The sequence below is a fragment of the Phyllobates terribilis genome, unplaced genomic scaffold (assembly GCF_046119375.1).
Source record: "Phyllobates terribilis strain yellow unplaced genomic scaffold, ASM4611937v1 Scaffold_1__5_contigs__length_1240528914, whole genome shotgun sequence".
In the NCBI taxonomy this organism is placed as follows: domain Eukaryota; kingdom Metazoa; phylum Chordata; class Amphibia; order Anura; family Dendrobatidae; genus Phyllobates; species Phyllobates terribilis.
In genome coordinates, this window is record NW_027362761.1 from 1071423857 (window position 1) to 1071448466 (window position 24610).

A 24610-nucleotide genomic window follows, 5' to 3' on the forward strand; every position below is an offset into this window, starting at 1 on the left:
CTGCAGTTCATTAGTGGATTGTGTACAGGAGAAAACACGTGACAAGGCACAACATAACTTTATAAATGTGCTCATTATCAGAGATTCTTACAGAAAGAGAAGGAACAATAAAAATAATAATAAAATACCACTCTTTAATCTGAAAAAGTGCAAATAACTTTTAAGTATAATAATCCACAGAAGGTTTTTTTTTGGGGGGGGGCGGTGGATCTTCAAATCTTCAAATAAAGTTGTGCTACGTAGTAATGCTGTTTATCATTTTATATGGCTTCACAAATAATAAATATTAGGTAAGGAGGAAGTGTAAGGAAAGAAAAGGTACTGTAGCAGTGGTGTAACTTGAGTCCTATGGGCCCTGGTGCAATATTTGGTCCAGCATGTTGGTCAGATTTACGGCCCCTGTAATCATGTCCTCTGTCTTTGCTCCTATAATGTAACAATGTCTCCCATCCTGTAATGCTGTTTTCCATCCTAGCCTCTTCCTATGATGAGGATGTTCTGTCTTTTGGCCCCCATTCTGTAATAATATCCCCCGTACTGGCCTCATCCTGTAATAATGTCCACTATCCTGTAATAATGTCCCCTACCCTGTAATAATTTCCTCTGTATGGTGACCTCCTGTAATAATGTCACCCATCCTGGCCCCATCCTGTAATAATGGCTCTTGTCCTGTTCCCTTTAGTTTATAATGTACCCTGTCCTGGATCCTTTATTTAATAATGTCCCACATCCTAAGCCCTTTATTTAGCAATGTCCCCCATCCTATGCCCTTTATTTAGCAATGTCCCCCATCCTATGCCCTTTATTTAGTAATGTCCCCCATCCTAAGCCCTTTATTTAGTAATGTCCCCCATCCTAAGCCCTTTATTTAGTAATGTCCCTCATCCTAAGCCCTTTATTTAATTATGTCCAACATCCCGAGCCCTTTAGTTTATAATGTCCTCTGTCCTGGATCCGTTTGTTTATAATGCTCTCCGTCCTGTGCCCTTTAGTTTATATTGTTCACTATCCTGGGCCCTTTAGTTTATAATGTCCCCCATACTGGGCCCTTTATTTAATGGTGCTCTTCTAAAATGCATAAAAAATACATAAGTGATTCTTCTCACCTGTCTCATCCTCCAAAGCTGGCACAAGGGGTGGGCAGCATATGGCAGTGACGAAATGTGGCGCCCCCGTCGGGCATGCCTAAGTCAGCTGTCGGCCTCAGAGTATCCGGGGGTCTGCATAGCTATTGTGGTTCTCTGCACTGTAAGGATGCATATCCAGCTGAAAACGGTGCTGGCGTCGGCGTACCCCTTGACTCCACGCGCCTGGTCTCAGTCACACCCTCTGCAACCTCGATCGTTACACCCCTGTATGGCAAAGTTCACATGATTTGTTAGCTGCTCATTAAGACTTCATTGGGGGGTTTCATCTGATTTTTCAGCATGCTTGAAAAAAGACTGTAGCTGACACTTTACATCATTGGATTGGGAAATATTTTTTTTGCATCTATAGCTTCCTTCTTTACTCCTTATAAAGAGTAATACAGTATCTACAGACTTTTTGGGGCCATCTATATTTGTCTAATTTTTTACACCCCTAGAAGCTTTGCTTTTAGGATAGAATATGTCCACCATATGATGCATTACAGAGATACCATATGTTAGTACATGAGGCTCCATGATTATTTTACTGAAAGTTTCCACAATTACAACTTGTGTCCTATATTTCACCTCTTCTGTGATTTACTGCTCGGTTAACCATGTCTTAGAACTATTTCTAGATACTATATTTGACCATTTAACTAACCCACCACATATACGCCTCTCAGCAAAATTTATAGATGATTGTTTCCCATTGAGGTGACGATCCCACAAAAGCAATTCCCTAACCGCCGACATCTACATAAATAGTAGTATTTGCGCTGATGTCCTGAGAAACACTCAATTTTAGTGAATGAGAAATATAGCACAATAAGACATGGTCTACTCCAGTGCTATAGAGGAACGTGTCCTGATAAATTATATCCAAGGTTCATGTTCCCAGATCTGTACACTTGGGAACGAAACGGCCAAAATTCTACATCCACACTAGAAGATGAATACACGTCCTGACCCAGTTTGCTTACCCAGTTTGTGTGACCTCCACTGTACGAAAATCAAGCCTTTCACTGCCTCTGTAATTAAAGCAGGGATGGAATAAGGAGAAATACATTTCTTGTTAATGTTGTTAATATATAATTTATGAAATGTCAAACGTTAGCAGAATTCATATTACAAAATATTGCTTTGGCGAAGTAGTGTATATAAAAAATAGAAAAGTTGTATATCGCCTCACCAACTGTTCAAAATGCCTTGAATCGAGGTGCGGTGTACGGAGGCTCCAGACCGAATTCTGGGTGTAGATATAGCAGCAAAATGGAAAAATCCAGCATCCGCAGGAAATGAAGTAAGTATATTAAAGCATTATTTTATTAGCAACATAGTTAAAAAAGGGAAAAATTAAAACATACAAAGAGAAAAAAAGGACACGGGTCTACGCGTTTCGAGCATAAAGTCCTGGACTAAGAGTGGTTATGCTCAAAACGCGTAGGCTCGTGTCCTTTTATTCTCTTTGTATGTTTTGATTATAAATTTTTCCATTTTTTTAGCTATGTTGCTAATAAAATAATGTTTTAATATACTTACCTAATTTCCTGCGGAAGTAGTATATATACCATGGTAGTTACTAAATGGTAGAAAACTGGATGAGCTCACCGTTGTAGGCATCCACCATCGCATAGGTTTCGGAGATCCAACAAGCCCCTCGGCCTGGGCAAATGAATCCAATATACCAGAAAAAAAAGCTGGCGTCTCCGGTAAAATCTTGGCAACTTTATTACGTTTACATTAAAATCAGGTCACAAACAGGACAGTGCTCTGGTGTTAACTAACATACAGTTATATGAAAAAGTTTGGGCACCCCTATTAATCTTAAGCTTAATGTTTTATAAAAATTGGTGTTTTTGCAACAGCTATTTCAGTTTGATATATGTAATAACTGTTGGACACAGTAATGTTTCTGCCTTGAAATGAGGTTTATTGTACTGACAGAAAATGTGCAATCTGCATTCAAACAAAATTTGACAGGTGCATAAGTATGGGCACTCTTATCATTTTCTTGTTTTAAATACTCCTACCTACTTTTTACTGACTTACTAAAGCACTTTTTTTGGTTTTGTAACCTCATTGAGCTTTGAACTTCATAGCCAGGTGTATGCAATCATGAGAAAAGCTACTTAAAGTGGCCACTTGCAAGTTGTTCTCCTGTTTGAATCTCCTCTGAAGAGTGGCATCATGGGCTCCTCAAAACAACTGTCAAATGATCTGAAAACAAAGATTATTCAACATAGTTGTTCAGGGAAAGGGTGCAAAAAGCTGTCTCAGAGATTTAACCTGTCAGTTTCCACTGTGAGGAACATAGTAAGGAAATGGAAGAACACAGGGACAGTTCTTGTTAAGGCCAGAAGTGGCAGGACAAGAAAAACATCAGAAAGGCAGAGAAGAAGAATGGTGAGATCAGTCAAGGACAATCCTCAGACCACCTCCAGAGAGCTGCAGCATCAACTTGCTGCAGATGGTGTCACTGTGCATCGGTCAACTATACAACGCACTTTGCACAAGGAGAAGCTGTATGGGAGAGTGATGCGAAAGAAACCGTTTCTGCAAGCACACCACAAACAGAGTCGGCTGAGGTATGCAAAAGCACATTTGGAGAAGCCAATTTCTTTTTGTAAGAAGGTCCTGTGGACTGATGAAACCAAGATTGAGTTGTTTGGTCATACAAAAAGGCGTTATGCATGGCGGCAAAAAAACACAGCATTCCAAGAAAAACACTTGCTACCCACAGTAAAATTTGGTGGAGGTTCCATCATGCTTTGGGGCTGTGTGGCCAATGCCGGCACCGGGAATCTTGTTAAAGTTGAGGGACGCATGGATTCCACTAAGTATCAGCAGATTCTTGACAATAATGTTCAAGAATCATTGATAAAGTTGAAGTTACGCAGGGGATGGATCTTTCAGCAAGACAATGATCCAAAACACCACTCCAAATCTTCTCAGGCATTCATGCAGAGGAACAATTACAATGTTCTGGAATGGCCATCCCAGTCCCCAGACCTGAATATCATTGAACATCTGTGGGATCATTTGAAGAGGGCTGTCCATGCTCGGCGACCATCAAACTTAACTGAACTGGAATTGTTTTGTAAAGAGGAATGGTCAAAAATACCTTCATCCAGGATCCAGGAACTCATTAAAAGCTACAGGAAGCGACTAGAGGCTGTTATTTTTGCAAAAGGAGGATCTACTAAATATTAATGTCACTTTTCTGGTGGGGTGCCCATACTTATACACCTGTCAAATTTTGTTTGAATGCAGATTGCACATTTTCTGTTAGTACAATAAACCTCATTTCAAGGCAGAAACATTACTGTGTCCAACAGTTATTACATATATCAAACTGAAATAGCTGTTGCAAAAACACCAATTTTTATAAAACATTAAGCTTAAGATTAATAGGGGTGTCCAAACTTTTTCATATAACTGTATAAGGAGATGGCTACTCTTTGTAAGCACCTGTACACACCAGTTTTCTGTTTTGGATGTAACGGTCAGGTTTTTTTCGCTTAAGTGCTCTGTTGACGCGTTTCGACTTTAGCAGTCTTAATCGTAACATTACGATTAAGACTGCTAAAGTCGAAATGCGCCAACACCAGAGCACTGTCCTGTTTGTGACCTGATTTTAATGTAAATGTAATGCCAGGATTTTACCAGAGACGCCAGCTATTTTTTCAGGTATATTGAGTTACTAAATGGTCTCTATACAGCTGTAAAGATCGGGGTTCTAAACTGTTGTTATATAATTCAGTCAAACGTTCAATGAATTGGCAATAGAGTTATGGAAAAGGTATAGAGGGGTGAACAAACCCCAAACTTTTTTGCCCTATATGGCAAAACCCTTAAGTATTATGAGGTGCTCATTAAATATTTGTTATGATGAGGCACCCCGTCTTATGAGTTTCCAAAGCATACTGTATATGAACTACCATATATTATGTATAGCCATGTGTTTGTTGTATGTGACTTGTGTTTTCTCTTACATTCTGACATCATATTTGAAGTTTGTGCCATGTGTACCTGAAGGAATGTAGAATTGTAAGCTCTGCATGTACTGGGTATAATATATAAAGTACTATGGAAATGTTTTAGGCAGATGAGGAGAAAAAGCTGCAAATTAAGAATGCATAAAAAGTAGAAATGCTGATTGATTTTGTTAATTGATAAAAATAAGCTTTGTGAATAAACAATAAAGAGAAATGTAAATTAAATCAATATACATTTTGCATTCAAAACAGCACCAAAGTATCAATTCTTCTAAGCAGACATGTACTTGCACAGCGTTTTTGAAGGAGCTCGGCATGGAGGTTGTTCCAAACATCTTGGAGAAGTAACCACTTATCTTCTGTGGATGTAGGCTTGTGCTAATCCATCTGTCTCTACGTGTAATTCCACACAAACACAATAAAGTTGAGTAACTACACAACACTTGTCTGTTGTCAGTTTAACACACCGCTCGCTTTACACAATACTTTATCCTGGTTTGCCTTTTTGCTCTGGGGAAACCCACCCAAATCCCGGAGCTTTCAAATTTTGAGAGCATTTACCACAAAAGACACGGCTGATGAAGGGTATTTACTCAAAATGTTACATATTTTCTATACTGATGGTGATGTAAACTTTGAATATGAGATATTCTGAATAAATCCTAATTAATCATCTTCACATGCCTTATGGTGTGCAGTTTCTTCCTTCTATTCCCTACTGATCTAAAGGAGCTCAGTGGTTGGCTCCAAAGGCAAAGCACCCTATACAAATTCGTCCATTAAGGGTGCGCCACCTACCCTATTAATAAATGATGTTGAGATTAGGGCTCTGTGGCGGCCAGATCATCACTTCCAGGACTCCTTGTTCTTTTTTATGCTGAAGATAATTCTTAATGACATTGACTGTATGTTTGGGGTCTTTGACCTGTGGCAGAATAATTTTGAAGCCAATCAGTCTCCCTGATGGTTCTGCATGATGTATTAGTATCGGCATGTATTTCTCAGCATTGAAGATACCAAGAAATGGGCAACGTTAAGGACTATAGACTCAATGGTTGGCCAGAGAAACTTAGTGGAACAGATGAAAGACACATCTTGCTTACTTCCCTTCATATTTGTAACATGTCCAGCAGTGTCATCAGCACAGAACTGTTAGCAACGAATGGGATATGGCTGCACCCATTTATTGTTAGGAGAAATTTGGCCAGAAGTAGTCTTCATGGAAAAATTGCAGCCCAAAGCCACAGCTTCTACATGGAAACAAGGCCAAGTCACTCAACTATGCATGAAAACATAGCAACAGGTGTGCAGAAAAATGTCAGCAGGTGCTCTGTATTGTACTGGAGTCAAAATGTGAAATATTTGGCTGTAACAGAAGGCAGTTTGTTCCCTGAAGGACTGAATAGGGGTCAGTGGCATAACTAGAGTCCGACGGGCCCCGGTGAAAAATTTGGACCTGGGCCCCGACGGCATGTTGATCAGATGTATGGGCCCTTGTAGCTTCCCAGATCTCATAAAGACATATGTATTTGCCCCTCATGTAATAATGTTCCCCGTCCTGGCTCCTTCTTGTAATAATCTCAACCATCCTGGGATCCTTCCAGTAATAATGCCCCATCCTGGGCCCCATGCTATAACATTTTTCCCCCATCCTAGTCCCCTTCGGGGTATAATATCCCCCATTCCAGTATAATATCCCCCCTTCCTGGCATCATCCTGGACCCCTGACATTTTTCTGCAGCACATTTTAGAAGGAAACAAACGATTATTCTTGCCTTTCCCCGCTCCCACACCATGTGGTGTTCTCTTCTGCAGCTGACTTTGTCATGCCAGCACAGGTAATGTCACTGCCATGAACCATGCATCACTGGCATCCCGACATCAGCTGTTGACCTCTGATTGGCCAGCGATGTGTATTGCAGCACAGGGAGCCAGTGGGTCTCTGTGCCACAATACATTTCACCTGACTGTGAGAGGACATACATTCAGGTGAAATTGGCTTCAGCGGACCTCCCTCCCACACGTGCCTGATCGCGGTCGCACCCTCTGCGACTGTGCTCATTACTCCTCTGATAGTGGTGGATTAATGAGTGTCTGCAGGCAACAGTGAAACATGGTGGAGGGTCCTTGCAAGTTTGGGGCTGCATTTCAGCCAATTGAGTTGGGAATTTGGTCAGGAGTAATGGGGTCCTCAATGCTGAAAAATACAGAGAGATATTAACCATTATGCAATACCATCAGGGAGGCGTCACCTTTAAATTTATTCTTCTGCATCACAATGACCCCAAACATACAGCTGATGTCATTAAGAAATATCTTCTACATAAAGAAGAACAAGGAGTCCTGGAAGTGATAATACGGCCCCACAGAGCCCTGATCTCAGCATCATAAAGTCTGTGTGGGATTACATGTAGAGATAGAAGGATTTCACAAGTCTACATCCACAGAAGATCTGTGGTTAGTTCTCCAAGATGTTTAGAGCAACCTCCTTGCTTAGTTTCCTCAAAAACGCTATTGACGCTGTTTTAAAGCAAAGGGTGATAACACCAAATATTGATTTTATCTAGATTTCTCTTTTGTTTATTCACTTAATTTATTTTTATCAATTGACAAAAAGCAATCAGCATTTTTATTTTTGAAATCATTCTTAATTTGCAGCATTTTTTCCACACCTGCCCTAAAAGTTTTCCACAATACTGTTTATGAACTCTATTCCTTCTACAGTGCAATATACAACAAATCTGTTCTCGGAAAAGAGTGGAAAGAGATATGCTGAGCTTTCATATACTCTTCCTTCCGGGTATTTCTTGGATTATAGGATGGCATTTTATTGTGGCACCATTTACATAAGAATATCACAGAGCGGTTGTTCCTGCAGGGACATTTTAGGATATAATAAGATAAATGAATATTGCTCAACCAGGTAGAGTCTGAATATCAATGAGCAGAAATATGTCTGCCGGCTAATCTGCCAAGTTTTGTTTAAGTTTTTCTTTGTTCCAACAGAGAAATGCCTTTTGTAAGTATTGCTAAAAATGGCCCAAATATTGCAGACTTTTATAGTAGCTTTCTTTTTTTATTATTTTAGGATATCTATAATTATCCACGCAGGGTTTTTGACAGGTATTTTTTTAGTAAATGCCAGAAGTAGGTCCTAAAACAAAGAAATGCATAAAGGAAAAATAATACTTTATCTATTTTCTTTAGTTACATTTCTATAGTTTGGAGGTTTTTAGCATTTTTTTGTTTTTTACTTTGCATCATACTCTGTATGGATCTGATTTTAGTGGATATTTTTCACTTTTTAATTAAAGAAAAAAAAATATATATATGTATTGTTTTGCCGATTTATCTTTGTTCTAGTTTGTATCTTTGATAAAAACCACACACACAACCATCACATTAAAGAACTGTAGTGAGTATCTCTGCTTGCTGCATTTCACACTTCATTTAGAAAATGTATACTAAGCAGACTGACCTGTTTTCGGTCTTCCTTTAAACCTGTTCCCCCTTTTGTTTACAGAAACCTCTTAAAATGAGTCAAAGACCAAAGAGCCTTGTTTAATCTGGTATTTTATTATTGTAGCTTACCCAGATTGCATGACACGGACAGCTTGTAGCTCCCAGATCGCCTGATTGAATTTATAAGACTTTATGTGTTCGGCCTACATCTTGTTATTGTCAGCTGGCTAAATAAATATACAAACGGTGAAAAAAAAATCAAGGCACACTAAATAAATTGCACGTAGACTCATTAAAAAAGGGTTCAACCCAGATATGACCTGATGAGAGTATTTTGGACTCAGCATCCAGCTGTAAAAGATGTGAAAAAAGAATCTACTGGGTCTCATTTTCAATGTTGTGGACCGTTGTCAATGGGGATGGTGGCCCACTGGATGAACCATTTATTCAGATGAACAGTACAGTTCTTTTACAGGACTATGTGACCAGATTTCTTTAGTACTGATGGACTATTCACTAGAGCAGTGTTCCCTAACCGTTCTGACCTTGAGAGCCACATCCAACTCCGAGAGAGGGTCTGAACGTGTGAACGTGACCATAATCGTAACAACCATCAAGATATTACTTAACCAACACCACCAACAGATCAAAGAAGTCATCATCACTGAGCCAACACCACGATGATATCACTGAACCATTTACATGATTCCATACCTGGTGTATCTTTAGATGGCATCTATAGATAATCCTGCTGTTTACATTGAAGGGAATGTTTCATCATAAAATGTGTTACATGTATTTAAAAAAAAAAAAAATGTTGTCAATGCTTTTGTTTTATATCACAATTTTTATAAAAAAAAACTAAACTGTAATCTTGCAATTTTCACACTGGCCTCTGGGGCAATTTTAGACTCACACTTAAAGAGTAGCCGTCGTTTTATTTTTATTTCATAAATCAATAGTACACATAAAATTAGCAACTTTGTAATATATATTATCAGAGAAATCTGCTTCTTTCTCTAACAAAATTGATCAGTCATTATCAAAATTCTCAATTCTGAGGTAAAATCTGTGTTCGGTGAAGACTTTCCCATTACTGAGATAGGAGATAGCAGCTGCTACTGATGAGATTCTGTGTAGATAGGAGCGGGAGGAGGAGGGAGGAGCTCTGTCTCTAGCCCCTGCCTCCTCCCATCTACATAGAATCCCATCAGTAGCAGCTGCCATCTCCTATCTAATCTAGTTTCCGCCTCTGAACTGACTCTAAATTCTGAATATCTTTTTTTAAAATGTGGAGACCAAAACTGGATCCCACATTTTAGATGTGGCCTTACAAGTGATTTATAAAGCGGTAACAGTACGTTGGGATCGCGGGATTTTATCTCTCTTTTTATACACCCTAAAATCTTGTTTTCTTTTGCGGCTCTTGCTTGATATTGAGTACTGCTGCTCAGCTTACTTGTACCCAAGTCCTTCTGTTCTGTAGTCCCGAGTATACTCCCATTTAATGTACACTGTGTGCAGAATTATTAGGCAAGTTGTATTTTAGAGGATTATTTTTATTATTGATCAACAACTATGTTCTCAATCAACCCAAAAGACTCATAAATATCCAAGCTTAATATTTTTGGAAGTTGGAGTGGTTTTTTTTTTAGATTTGGCTATCTTAGGAGGATATCTGTTTGTGCAGGTAACTATTACTGTGCAGAATTATTGGGCAACTTAATAAAAGCCAAACATAATCCCATCTCACTTGTTTATTTTCACCAGGTATACCAATATCAGTGCACAAAATTTAGAAATAAACATTTCTGACATGCAAAAACAAAAACCCAAAAAATTAGTGATCAATATAGCCACCTTTCTTTATAATGACACTAAACAGCCTTCCATCCATAGATTCTGTCAGTTGCTTGATCTGTTTTCGATCAAGATTGCGTGCAGCAGCCACCACAGCCTCCCAGACACTGTTCCGAGAGGTGTACTGTTTTCCCTCCCTGTAGATCTCACATTTTATGATGGACCACTGGTTCTCTATGGGGTTCAGATCAGGTGAACAAGGGGGCCATGTCATTATTTTTTCTTCTTTTAGACCTTTACTGGCCAGCCACGCTGTGGAGTAGTTGGATGCATGTGATGGAGCATTGTCCTGCATGAAAATCATGTTTTTCTTGAACGATACCGACTTCTTCCTGTACCACTGCTTGAAGACGTTGTTTTCCAGAAACTGGCAGTAGGTCTGGGAGTTGAGCTTGACTCCATCCTCAACCCAAAAAGGTCCCACAAGTTCATCTTTGATGATACCAGCCCATACCAGTACCCCACCTCCACCTTGCTAGCGTCTGAGTCGGAGTGGAGCTCTCTGCCCTTTACTGATTCAGCCTCTGGCCCATCCATCTGGCCCATCAAGAGTCACTCTCATTTCATCAGTCCATAAAACCTTTGAAAAATCAGTCTAAAGATATTTCTTGGCCCATTCTTGACGTTTTATCTTATGTTTCTTGTTCAAAGGTGGTCGTTTTTCAGCCTTCCTTACCTTGGCCATGTCCCTGAGTATTGCACACCTTGTGCTTTTTGATACTCCAGTAAGGTTGCAGCTCTGAAATATGGCAAAACTGGTGGCGAATGGCATCTTGGCAGCTTCACGCTTGATTTTCCTCAATTCATGGGCAGTTATTTTGCACCTTTTTTGGCCAACACGCTTCTTGCGACCCTGTGGGCTATTTGCCAAGAAACGCTTGATTGTTCGGTGATCATGCTTCAAAAGTTTGGAAATTTCAAGACTGCTGCATCCCTCTGCAAGAAATCTCACAATTTTGGACTTTTCAGAGCCCGTCAAATCTCTCTTCTGACCCATTTTGCCAAAGGAAAGGAAGTTGCCTAATAATTAAGCACACCTTATATAGGGTGTTGATGTCATTTGACAACACCCCTCCTCATTACAGAGATGCACATCACCAGATTTACTTAATTGGTAGTTGGCTCTCAAGCCTATGCAGCTTAGTAGGGACAACATGTATAAAAAGTATCATGTGATCAAAATACTCATTTGCCTAATAATTCTGCACGCGGTGTATATGCAGCAATAGGATTACTCCTTCCTAGGAGCATTACTCTACTCTACATTAAATGTCATCTGCCAAGTATTTGCCCATTCAGACATCTTATCCAGATCATTCTGTTTGTGATTTTCACAGACCCAAGGACTTGTGTGGGTAATTTTAATCAGTAACGTGGATCAACAACAGACATGTCTCTGTGTCTTTACAAAAAAAAAACACGGACATGTATTTGTAATACACATGTTTTCTGTCTGTGAAAAACATGAAAAGAACTCATACAAAAAAAACAGACGTCTGAATGAGGCTTTTGATGCTACAATACAAAAGGTTGGGTCAGACAGTTCATTGCTGCTAATGTACATGTGTTGTTTCCTGAAACAACAGGAAGTATGATTCTAAACAAAAACAGTGGCCAATGTGAAAATTGCAACATTTCTGATTGTTAGGCTATGTGCCCACGATGCAGAAATGCTCAGGATTTTTCCTGAGCGTTTCTGCATCTCCCCTGGCAGAGAAAACGCATGCGGATTGTACATGCGGATTGTACATGCGGATTGTACATGTGTTTTTCCTGCCAGAGACAAGCGGAAATGAAGCGTTCTTCACAGGCATTTCCGCATGCAGGTTGACAAGCGCTTTCCAAGTGATTTTAGCATCACTTGGAAAGTGCTTGACAACTTGGTCACACTATATAAATCCATGCAAACGGCATGGATTTATATAGTGTGACCATAAAAGAATGTCAAAAAATAAAAAAAATAAATGTATACTTACCTTCCGATGGCCCCCGCAGTCTTGCTTCCCTCCGTCCCGGCTGCCGGCAGATCGCGGTACACTGAAGGACCTGCCGACGTCAGCATCGCGTGACCCGTCACATGACTATGACGTCAGCGCAGGTCTTTCAATCCATCGCGATCTGCCGGCATGGGAGGACGAGTGCACCGGGGGCCGCCAGAAGGTAAATATAACATATATTTTTTATTTTATTCTTTTTTTTACAGGTTCTATGGTACCCGGGTCCGGAGGAGAGTCTCCTCTTTTCTAGACCTGGGTACCATCCGCACATTGGAACACATGGAATGCGCATCTACATATACAGTGATGCGTAGCCCATGCGTTCTAATGCAGCGCTTCCGCAAAATAATTGGTAGCGCTGCGTTTGTTTCTGCAATGATAATCCGCAGCGGAAATTTCCGCAGCGTGTACACAGCACATGCTGATTATCATTGGGGAACATGGCAGGCCTTCTACCATGCGTTTTTTAAGCGTTTCTGCAGCGTTTTTGCCGCTGCGGAAACGCTTAAAAAACGCATCGTGGGCACACAGCCTTATTTTTAATAAAGATTGTGATTTTGGAAAAACAAAACATTGTAAAAATGAAAAAAAAATACATTTTACACACCTGACTTAAACAATAGGCTATATTCTGATGACACATTTCCTTTAAAATGGCAAAAGTGTAAAGTGATGGATAAAGTAGATCAGATCCAGGTGGAGAAAAGTGGAGCAGACCTTTATGTAAAGTCACTAAGGACAAAGACTTTCATATAAAGACACCCAGGACCAGATGAAAGTAGAAGAAGACTTTTAATACTTGAAATGTTTCTATAAATGTCACTAAGGAGCAGATCCATGATGCTAATACAAATCTGTCTGTCCTAGCTCTTCTCTGCCACGTGCCGACAATGGGTAGCAGGAAACCTTACAGCTGGTTGTGGCTGCCTGCTCCTATTATAATAATACACTTCAGCTCTATTTAATACATGGTTACAAATGATGTGTCAAAGACTAGAGATTTGTAAAACAAAAGCAATGATCAAAGTCGTGCAGCCATAATTACAAATTATGCTGCGCTGCCTCTTCCAGAAATCCCATTTTTGCCTTCATGATAGTCGTTTACTCTCATGACAAGTCTTTTATTTTCGGAAGACAACTAGTCCTACCTTATATAGAAATGAATATTGTCATAATAGCCTGTTCTATGCTATGTGAGGCTGTACAGACTGGAAGAATTAGCAAGATACCTAACAAGTCTAAGGTGCTGAAAAAATCTAGTCTTTGCATATAGAGGCTGGGCTTTGACATACATCTTAAAATGTGATCTAAATAAGTGCTGAATTCAAGGCTAATAGCTGTTGCTTTGATAGTTCACAACTGGTGAACATGTGTTAACTGTAACAGGATCCCTTGGACGATGCGTAATCAATCATCTGACAGTAACCAGCTCTGTTTGTTATTAGTGGGTTACACTCCTATAGGAGGCTGCTTTATTCTGCACAATGCTCCATTATGGAATTTACCTGATCACGAAAGATCAGAGCACATAATGATATTTCTTACATCCATTGTAGCTGATGTTGCCAGATTTTCCTGAACGCAGGATACTGCGTTTTAATATAGATCATTTTGAATGCATTTTCATCCGTCTACACTTAGCAACAAATAGAAAACCAAACAAATGAGCCGGAACCTATATTGGTATAAGTGCAATGTGTAGGTGCACATTCACACTGTGTCCATTTAACAGACAAACCTAAGATAAAAACAAAATTATAAAATACCCCATAGTAAGTAAATAAATACTAATAATACATGTAAATAACATAGGGTACTAAGTTAACACTATTTTGATCACTAAAGCGTAAAAGTCATCCCACCACGACAATGTGTACCCAATCGGGACAGTCCTATTTCTAGTTTTAAACCTCTCTATGTGTCAGCAAACCTATATATAAATGGGGCAGAGTAGGACCTGACTGCTACTGAAAGCTATATAACAAAATGTCCAGCTCAAAAAGGGGGAGTCACGCCATTGTTTGTACAAAGTACAAAAAACGAAAGCAAAACCAAAGAAATGAGCCGGAACGTATGTTGGTATAACTGCAATGTGTAAGTGTAAATTCACACTGTGGGTATTTAACAGATAAAAACAAAATGAGCAAACACCTTAGCAAAAATATGCAGAACTGTTGAACACCAAAATCCACCTAATCACAATAGAGGGGGCATGCCAAAGGGGATACACGCCATTATACCTAGTGCATACCATTAGGAGGGGGTATGTGACATAGAAATTAAAATTTTCATTCCATTTCTCCAGGGAATATTGACTATGATTAGCCTATGAGCAGGGCCGTAACTACAACCGGGGCAGCCGGGGCACTGCCCCGGGGCCCCAACCACCCAAGGGGCCCCAAACTGATGGTAAAAAATTGTATTTTAATATTTTAATTTCTCATAAAATACCCAGCTCCTATATTCCTGTCAGACAATGTCACCCGTAGGACAGGAGAGACTATCATTTCAATAATTTCCAGGAGCTCTGCCAGCTGTCAATGAATGGAAACCTGCACTGGCCTAGAGAGTCTCATAGCACAAGATTTGTAACAATATGTTAGTCTGGAGATCACAGAGAGTTGGGAAGGCCGGCACAGTGCACACTGACTGTAACAAACTCTCAGCATCATTGAGAGGAGACAATCTCAGCAGACACAAATATCTCTGTGACAAACTGTGAGAAGCCCTGCTATTTAATAAACATATACAGTTATTTGAAAATTGTGCAATATTTGGAATTATTCACCTTATTAATTTTCCAAACATATTCACTGAATATTTAACTTCTAAAACTTGCATCATAAACAACAAAATCTATTCTTGCGGAACGTGGTGAAGCCTGTGTGTTGTATACAACAATGCGTAGCAGGCTTCACCACATTCCGCACAACCTCTAGTGATTGAAATGTTGAGGGGCCCCACTATGAAGTTTTGCCCCGGGGCCCCAAAGTTTATAGTTACGGCACTGCCTATGAGTCTTCCTATGGCCATTGAAAAACAGTACCCTTTAGTTATGCAATCAAAAATACCAAATATTGCAAGATCCCATTAGGCCGTGCCGTAACACAATGATGATGGGCCGCGCATTCTTAAAGGTGAAATAGCTGTTTTTCTGTAAGATTAGGTGATTGTGCAGGGAAGCAGTAGAGGGCTGGTGCAGATAACATCATCTCTGTGTGAATGCAGCCTAACACATTTCCCCCTGCAATGTTAATGTCCATCTGGCCACGATTTACTCAGCCAAATCATATGTTTGCTTTAGGTTTGAGGAAATCGAGGAGATGGCTCCCAGATAAAAGGGGCTGTTAGGCCACATGCACACGTTGAGTATTGGGTGATTTTTTTTCTCTCAATATTTTTAAGACAAACTCTCTCAGATTAACCCCATATCTGCAGGTTTATAGCGGTTTATGACATGACAGGTTCCCTTTAACTCAGTATTAATATAAGAATACCAGTTGTAGGCTCTTCCAAACAAATTGTCAGATTTGCAAGTCTCTCCAATAAGCATTTCAGATAAAACCATTGCTCTTCACCAAAGTTTTCATATGATTTGATTTTCTTACATTAATCACATTAACTGTGTGATAAAACAAACACAATGAATCATAACTTGGCAGGACGCTCCATGAGAAAACACGTCTGATGTGCCTTGTCTTCTGCCCAGACATATGCATTGCCTGATATCCCTGCTTTATCTGACTGGGAGCCATAGTGATGAACTTTCTCATAATAAGATGTATTGTTCAGAAAATTATGAGAACACAGAACAGATCCTAAAACTGCTGCAATCAAAAAGCAAAAGAAACAATATGCCAATAAAACATCATAGTAATAGGACGACTCACGAGTATCGATTTGGTTTAGATTGCAACATAGATGCAACATTGTGACAGTACTTATGACAGAACGCCTCCCATATTTCTATATATTGCTTAGGTTGCATATCTAATTGTCTCTAAGTAACCAAATATGTCTTGCGCTGCCACTAAACAGGATCAAACATCAAATGTTTTGCATGACGGGTTGCAACTAGTGATGAGCGCAAGTGCTCATTACTCGAGTTTGCCTAGGGTGCTCGGGTTTGCACCATGTATCGCGGGTGCTCAAGTGACATGTTTGAGTCCTCGCGGCCGCATGTTTCGCGTCTGTTAGACAGCCACAAAACATAGGGGGATTGCCTGTGTTTGTCAGGCAATCCCCTCACTTATTTTTGCATGATGTCATCCCAGTGCAGTCCAATATACGTCGAATCACAATGGAGAAGATGGAGAAATTAAGTTCTCCGTCTTCTCCGCAGTTGTGATACAATTCTGGCATGCAAGAGAATCGGATCACAGTAAGGTGACACTCGGCTCACATCGTAGCAGAGTTTGAGCCGAGGGTCATTTGCACATAGCATCCGATTCTCTCGTATGAGAGAATCATCGGATGCTATACGCTTTTGTGAGCGGGACTTCAGATTGTATATATAGTCCTACAAAAAGTTTTCCCTATTTATTATTCTATTTTTCTTGCATGCATAATATTCTTCCTATTTGACTTCATTTCTTTTACCATCAAATTCTTCATCGTCTTGTATTTTAGAAATGTTGCTCCGTCCTGACATATGTTTCCATTTCATAGGTGTAAAGGTGCATCACACTATGGCCTTAATAAAGAGCGCAAAAGACGTTCACAGGACGGCTCCCCGGACTGCAGCTCATCTCTAGACTTAACCATAGCAGCAGTGTCATCTGAATTATCAGCTGCCTCAGCTACAGCCTTAGTGTCTGATGAAACGGGTCAGGATAACCCTGTGTACAGCTCACCCACAGGAGACAGCCATTTGGGAAGTGGATCTGAAGAACATTGCAGAATTAATCGGAACAGGAGTAAGTCAGCCTCAGCCTTATTGCTGTCATTTATTATTCATGCCTCCGCTGCAGTCATTTCACATTAAAAGCAATTTACTAGGCTGTGAATAATGCTCAGTTCAGACTCGCTTAGTGTCAATGGAAGAACCATGCTGACATAAGAAGCTTTGTAGGCTTCACCTTTCATGAACATTGAGACATACTTGTCATTCTTAGGCTGAAAGTTAGTTTTTTGACATGAAGGGCAGGTGCAGACAGAGAGAATCGGGTAGATTATGCAAATGACACTCTGATCAAACTCTAATCAGAGTTTGATCATCGTGTGATCTGATTCTCTCGGATGAGGAGAAGATGGAGAAAACTCCATTGTGTCAGTCCGCAGTGATCGGGTTGCACTCAGATGCCATTCCAGCACAGTCCGATGGTTTCCAAAATCTCATTGATTTGCATGCCCAAGTGCGATCTTAATATCAGATCAAACTCGGGCACTCTGCGATTTTTTTCTCTGTCCTAGGAAAATATCGGACATGTGCGTGGCTCCATAGAGTAACATTAGTCTGAGTGTGATCCAATGTTTAGTTGGATATCACTCAGATCGAAAATATACGGTCGTCTGCAACTGCCGTTACGCAAAATAAAAGAACCACTTTTCACCAGTGGGACGGATCTGATTAATATCCGTTTTTAGTCTCTTTTTTTACCAACTGTGTACCAGACAAAACCTGATGCAGGTCTCCAAAGCTTCCTATAGCATTAGGCCGCAGACGTCCGTGTTTCACATATGTGTTCTATCCATGTTTGTCTGTTTTTTGAGTGAAAAAGGCGGACAGCACTCGGACAGCACTAAGAAAAATGTTATTCAGTGGGGCAAAGCAGATGCGTGAATTTTTTTTCACTGACCAAATCTGTATGTGGAAAAAAAAATCGCAGCATGCTCTAGTTTCTCCCATGTGTTGGATAAGTCTCGCCCATTCAAATAAATCCCAGACAGTACATGGACTTTACACTGATGCCATCCGTGTGCTGTCAGTAATTTTCACAGATCTATAGACTTATATGGGTAATTTAGATCCGAGATACCGATCAAAAGCAGACATATCCCTGTGATTTTTTGCAGATACAAGGCCTTAAAAAGAACACAAACATGTTGTCACGGTACTGTTGCAGGATTTCTCAGGGAAAGGGGCTCCTTCCCTATCCCTCCTGCTAAGGGGCGCACTAGTCTATCCCTGGCCCTCGGATGGTGGAGACACCGGGGTCACGTGCCTTACTTTTCATTATTTTCATTTTATGGAGTGATTATACTGTGCTTTTTCAGGAGGAAACCATCTGAAAAAGATGGCATGTGCACATACCATAAAGCTTCCCTAAAAAACCTTAATGATGAATTAATTCACATTTATATAGATATAAGACCATACAAAAGTAAATGAAATATGGCTAAAGTGGAAACACATTATCCTCTTTGTGACATTTCAGTTTGGCTGAGACGCTGAAATAATGTAGGTAATATTAGTTGGAAATAAGTGACCTGGAGTCACAGGCTTATTATTCTAAAACCTCCAGTATGTTAAGAGCATTCGTAACTATGCCTTAAGCCTTATACACTATAACCTATTAAAGGCAGAGAAGGGTATTGTAGAATGTTCACAATTAGTCATCAGGAAAGTAAAGCATTTTTTCCTTTTGCAGGTCGTAACTTTGAGCGTTCCACTGTCAGGAGCCTGTCATTTAAGAAGCTGAACCGAGCTCTCAGCGTACTGCGAAGAACAAAGAGTGGGAGCGCTGTTATGCATTCAGCTGACAGGGAGCGAGGGATCCTGCAAAATGCAAATGTCACAGAAGATTGTATAGGTTGGTCTCTGGGCACAGATTACAGCTGTTATTGACAAATTATGACTTGTAACGTAAATCACAATGTGTATATGATGACCAATGGACCATTGACATTTACATTGTGGCTTCCATGGAGTCCAACAGACCCCATTGACTTATATTGGCCTTGTGGGGTTCCGCTGTGGTGTTTGGCGTGTTCACCACATATGCTTAAATTTGACTGAAGCAAAGACAGAGGCTTCGACACATATAGTCCCCGATTCACCAAGCATTATTCGAAAGTTTACTGGTGTAAAACTGCTTGAAATGCCCCAAATTTTTTAATGCAACTTATAGTTGCACAAACATTTTGCAATTTTTGACATTTTTACTCCAATCCTGATCATTTCCACAAACATTTTGAACAATTAGTAGAGCTGAGATGACAGGATGCATGGCCAGGCACAAACAGCAAATTCATCATAATTTACTCTACAAAAATGGCGTAAATTATGACTAGACTGACTGGAGTACTAATTTTGGGGGTAAGATATGGTTGCTGAAAGATGATTCAAATTAAGTTTGACAAAACTTATTTTAGAGCACTGTTCATGAAGTGGAGTGCAAAATGCCATTCTTGATGAATCAAGGCCATAGTGTATAGTTACTACACAACAGAGCCTGAGGATGTGCTCACACAGAGTCCCCATTTATCAAGACCGACGTGAACATCAAGAACGGCTAGTGGGAAAAAAATTGCATGTCACTTCTTTGAAACAGATCCTGATGGAATCCATTACAAATGAAGCACTGTCCAATGAATAGATTGTAAAAAAAGGTTGAGGAAATAAATTCTTGTAAGGGAATGTATGTCTTTTTCAGGTGGGTCAACTTCAAAACCCACCTGAAAAAGCACTCGGAAAACTCTCAAAAGAATGAACATTTCCTATTCTTTGTAGAAACAATTTGTTGTTCATAAGTCCAGGCTTTTGAGCTTCCTTTAATCACTTCAGGTTTTAAAGTACGCCTAGCGGTTAAAAGACATTACCGGACCATTCTTCAGGTATTTCCAGCTTTATAATACAAGTCATTGGGAAGGCTGGGCATCTTCTTGAGCATTTCCACAGCATTTTCACTTTAGATACCGTTATTGGTTTCTTCAATTTCAAATGGAGAAAAAAAACGACTGAAAAACATAAGCATAAAAAATGATTCAACAATGATGTAAAAATGCTAAAAATAACGCCAGCGGTCAAAAAAGGGAATTACCAAATTGGAATAAACATGCTTCCGGACGTGTCATGGTTTGCCTTCCTCTTGTGCACAAACCCTAAAACTCTTCAAAATCTCTAGAGAGCCTCTTCATAATAAGGAAACTCCTCCAAAAATTTCCCCAAAAATGGAGTTTACGAAAGCGGTTGTTTCCACACAAGGCTACAATAATCTGTGCGAACATAGCCATTGGTAGAAACTATACAATCTGATCAAAAAAATTTAAAGATTTAATTGATTACTATGGTAGACGATTAATCCCCTGACCGTTGCCACTTCAGTCTACCCACAAAATTGCATGGCTGTTACCGTCCACTACCCTAGCCAAAGTGATAAAAATACTCAAGTTGCAACGCAATAATTTCCCGCACTTTTCCCAAATTTTGCCAATTTTAAGAAAAATTGCTCGGGTTTCCGATCACGAATCCAAATGTGCCATATTCGTTCTGAATTTGAAATTTTCGATCATCACTATTACCAACCAATTTGATAACCCACTAATAATGATGATAACAATAATTACATATTCCTCATTGCTTTACAATTATTTAAAGACTGCATGTCAATTTATTTTTCTGATATACAAGGCCACCATTGTATCCGACAAATTAAAAAATGTTTCTTGTGACATATGGAAAAGCCAACAGAAAACCAAAGCACATGGTGCTTGTGTGGTTTTTACATTTATTGTTAATTGCCACAAAACAGCTGTATCACCCCCAAATCAGCACAGCCATTCCAACGGGCTGCATGTATCTTTGTGTTCTGCTCTACTATCCGATTTTCTGATCTAGAATTGCGTCCCTGACAGGGGGGGCACATATTGAGTGTTAGATCATCCTGATTTATGAAGTTTCTATACTAATACATCTGACATGTTCAGATGAAATCTTGCAGCAATATAGGCTGCAATTACACATCTGCTAAACATTTCAGTGCTAGATTTATAAACTTAGACCCCGTGTTCTATACTATTAATGGTTGCTGTCATATACTTTTGAAGAATAAAGTTCATATTTGTCAACAGGCAGATAAAAATATTCGTGATGACATATCCAAATGTGGTTCATATTTTTCAAGAGAACTGGTCTTTTTTTTTTTTTTTGCAAGATCAATATGTATTGTTGGCTCAGTGGCTAGCAGCAGCATTGGGATCCTAGGTTCAAATAACACCAAAGACAACATCTGCAAGGAGTTTTTGTTCTCCCCGTGTTTGTGTGGGTTTCCTCTGAGTTCTCCGATTTCCTCTCACACTCCAAAGACATACTGATAGGGAAATTAGATACTGAGCCCCAATGGGGACAGCGATGATGATGTCTGTAAAGCGCTGTGGAATATGTGGCACTATATAAGTGAGCAAAATAAATAAATGTATGTCTTGCTTAGATGTGATGGGGGAGGGGAGATTGAAAAACCTAATATACAGGAGGTCAAATGGCTGAATGAAGTTTATTTAGCTAAAAGCTTTCAGGAGAGATTGGGTTAATAATGGTAAGTATACAAGGTGATTATTTCATATTTGGAGCAAAATAATATATTTGTAGTGTAATTATATGAATTTCCATTTTTGAAAACTTATCTGGATATACTAGGACCTGTTTATGACGCGCCCCCTGGGCCATATTCTTTAGGGGAATACCCGGAGCCGGATCAGATGGGGGTTGTAGTCTCCGAGTGGCTGTGACCCGGTCCGTGCCCAGGGTGTCAAGCTCAGAGTATGTGGCAGTCCTACAGATGTTACAAAGTTCTTTATGTCGACTACGCCACCCGTTGTATTGCGGTCACTACGGCCGCCGCTGCAGCAGGGTCCGCTGAGGCTGATGGTGTTGGTGCAGCTTTTGATAGTATAACCCCCAACGGGTGGGGTATAGCCTCAGGGGGTCAGGTGCAGAGGATGGGGGTTGTGGTGGTGCAGCATAGATGGTAATTAAAGACAGAGTCGGGTTGTGCAGTTTAGGGTATTTACTTACTGCTGATGTTCCGGTCACTCCAGCTTCAAGTGACCACCCGAGCCGTGCTGCGTCCACCAGGTCCTGGATTCAGCCAACCCCCAAGCAAGTCCGGAGCGTGACCCTGAGCCCTCCTTCCTGTCCTGTCTTCTGGCCGTCCCCACCAGGGATCCACCTAGGTCCAGCTCCCTCGGGCCTTCTGTTGGGAGACCCTTGGCCTTGGGTTCCCTGACCCTACACGTGGTCTGCCTTCAGGGTGGATGTGGTGGGTGGCCGTGGCAGATCCTGCCCACGGCCTCCGGTCTCTGGCTAGGGTGTGCTTTAGCCCCCACCAGTTTGGGATCCGGTACCCTGTTGCCAACTCTTCACCCGGTGATGGACTTTGGGTTCTCAGAGTCCTTTTCTTGTTTCCCCCTCTGGGTCTCTCTTTCTTGCTCCACTCTCACTCTGGGCTGCTCGGCTCCTCTGCTCTCCTCCACTGCTTCTCACAGACTGACTCCTCTGCAAAGACTGGCTGACTGACCCTGATCTTAGATGGTGCCCACCTTAAATACTCCCTCTATGTGTGAGCTCAGGTGACCAGCACCCAATGAGCTCCTAACTTTACCCAGGCTGCTCCCCCTATCTGCCCCTACACTACTGGGATGTACCACCCCCCTCCCACTCCAGCCAGGAACAGACTCGGTCGTACCTGCACATTTCTAAGTGGGAGTACAGTTGGTCTGTTCCTCGGAAATGGGATGTGTGTAGTGCATGCAGCTTTCTGAGCTCAGTTCCACACTCCATCCTTACCCGGGAGTGGAATATCACACCTCTGGGTTGAGGTGCAATACCCCTGTAGCAGCCGAATCCTCAGGGTGCTACATTCCCCCCTGGTAAATCACAGCACGTCCTCGGGCTGTAAGAGATAAACATCCACAAACATACAATTTTTTTTTCCATATAAACAACATAATAAAAACATATAAAATATCATATATATATCAGCATCATCATAAAACTTTTCATATTAATAACATTCTCGTCGCCTCTGGCTCCTCCTCCGGTCACTGTGCAACTTGTGACCGGGTAAAGTGCGACAGTCTTTGGAACTCGTGGCTTTCCTATAAAACCAGTAGGGGGCGCTTTAGGACGCGCAACTATTTACAAGGGATATGGCCGCTCTCAGTCCTCGGCCAGCTAATGGGAATAGGGATGACCGCTCTCAGTCCTCGGTCAGTGGGAATTAAGGGAAATACGGGTAACAGTTCAATTCGCTGGTCCCAACGGGGACTATATTAGCAACAGTTCACTGTGCCCCGACGGGCAACTATATACAGCTTCTACTCCGCTGTACTCAACGACGACGTCCTCCTGCTCTTTCTTTGTGATTAACTTTAGCTTCAGAACAGATCTTCTCCCAGATGCGGCACTCTTGGTTTTATGGGCGCGGTGGTGGTGGCGCCCGGGTTGCCCAGGCCTTGCGGCCAGGCCTGGGGCACCTGGAAAGTGAAGGGCACCGTAAGGACGGCGGCGCCCTGGGCTACTTGGCCCTGCGACCAGGCCGGTGGCTCCGCGGAGGTAGGGGGCGCTGTTGGTATTGCGGCGCCCGGGGGTACTAGGCCCTGCGACCAGGCTGGTGGTACTTCCTGCTTGGTCACGCTCGGGGTCGAGGCGTGTGACGTCACAGGGGTCGCGGCTCCCGTTTGAGGCCTAGTCTGCGGCGGTGACGTTGCAGCGACGGGCACGGCAGGGGGTACTTCGGGCTCTGCGACGGGGAGCTGGGGCAGGTGCGCGGTTTCCCGGTTTGGGGTAGAGACGTCCCCTTTACCTGCCTCCATTCGTTCGGCTCCCTTCTCAGCGCCGTCTCCGGCCTTCAGTCCTCCTGCGCCATCCTCAGAGGCGGTCTGTCTCCTCGTCTCGGGTGGCGTGCTCCGCTGACGGGCTCTTGTCTGCTGGGCCATCTCTCGGCTCCACTCCGCTAACGTCTCTCGCTGCACCCGGGCCATCCTCCGTGCGAGGCCCTCCAGCGCAGTCTGTGCACACTCCCGATCTCGGGGAAGCTGTGCCAAGACCTCCACTAAGCCTAGTGGGGTCGTTGCTTCTAGCAGGCTCCTGACCAACGGGTCGGTGCTGCTCTGCTCTCCTTCTGTTGTTTCCAGCAGGCTCCTGGCCAGCGGGCCGGTGCTGCTCTGCTCTTCTCCCATCTCCGGGTAAGCTTCTTCTGGACTCTCCTCCAGACGTCTTGTCTCC

The 24610-nt window shown here is 41.5% G+C and overlaps 1 protein-coding gene across 3 annotated transcripts in view; it reads left to right on the forward strand.

Moving 5' to 3' along the window:
- The window catches only part of LNX1 (ligand of numb-protein X 1), a 314205-nt gene that overhangs the window by 164249 nt on the left and 125346 nt on the right, over positions 1 to 24610 (forward strand). For all 3 annotated transcript variants that reach the window (XM_073645490.1, XM_073645491.1, XM_073645492.1), the window contains 2 exons: positions 17113 to 17360; positions 19035 to 19196. In XM_073645490.1, coding sequence (XP_073501591.1) covers positions 17113 to 17360; positions 19035 to 19196 — 410 coding nt within the window. The remainder of the gene's footprint in view (positions 1 to 17112; positions 17361 to 19034; positions 19197 to 24610) is intronic.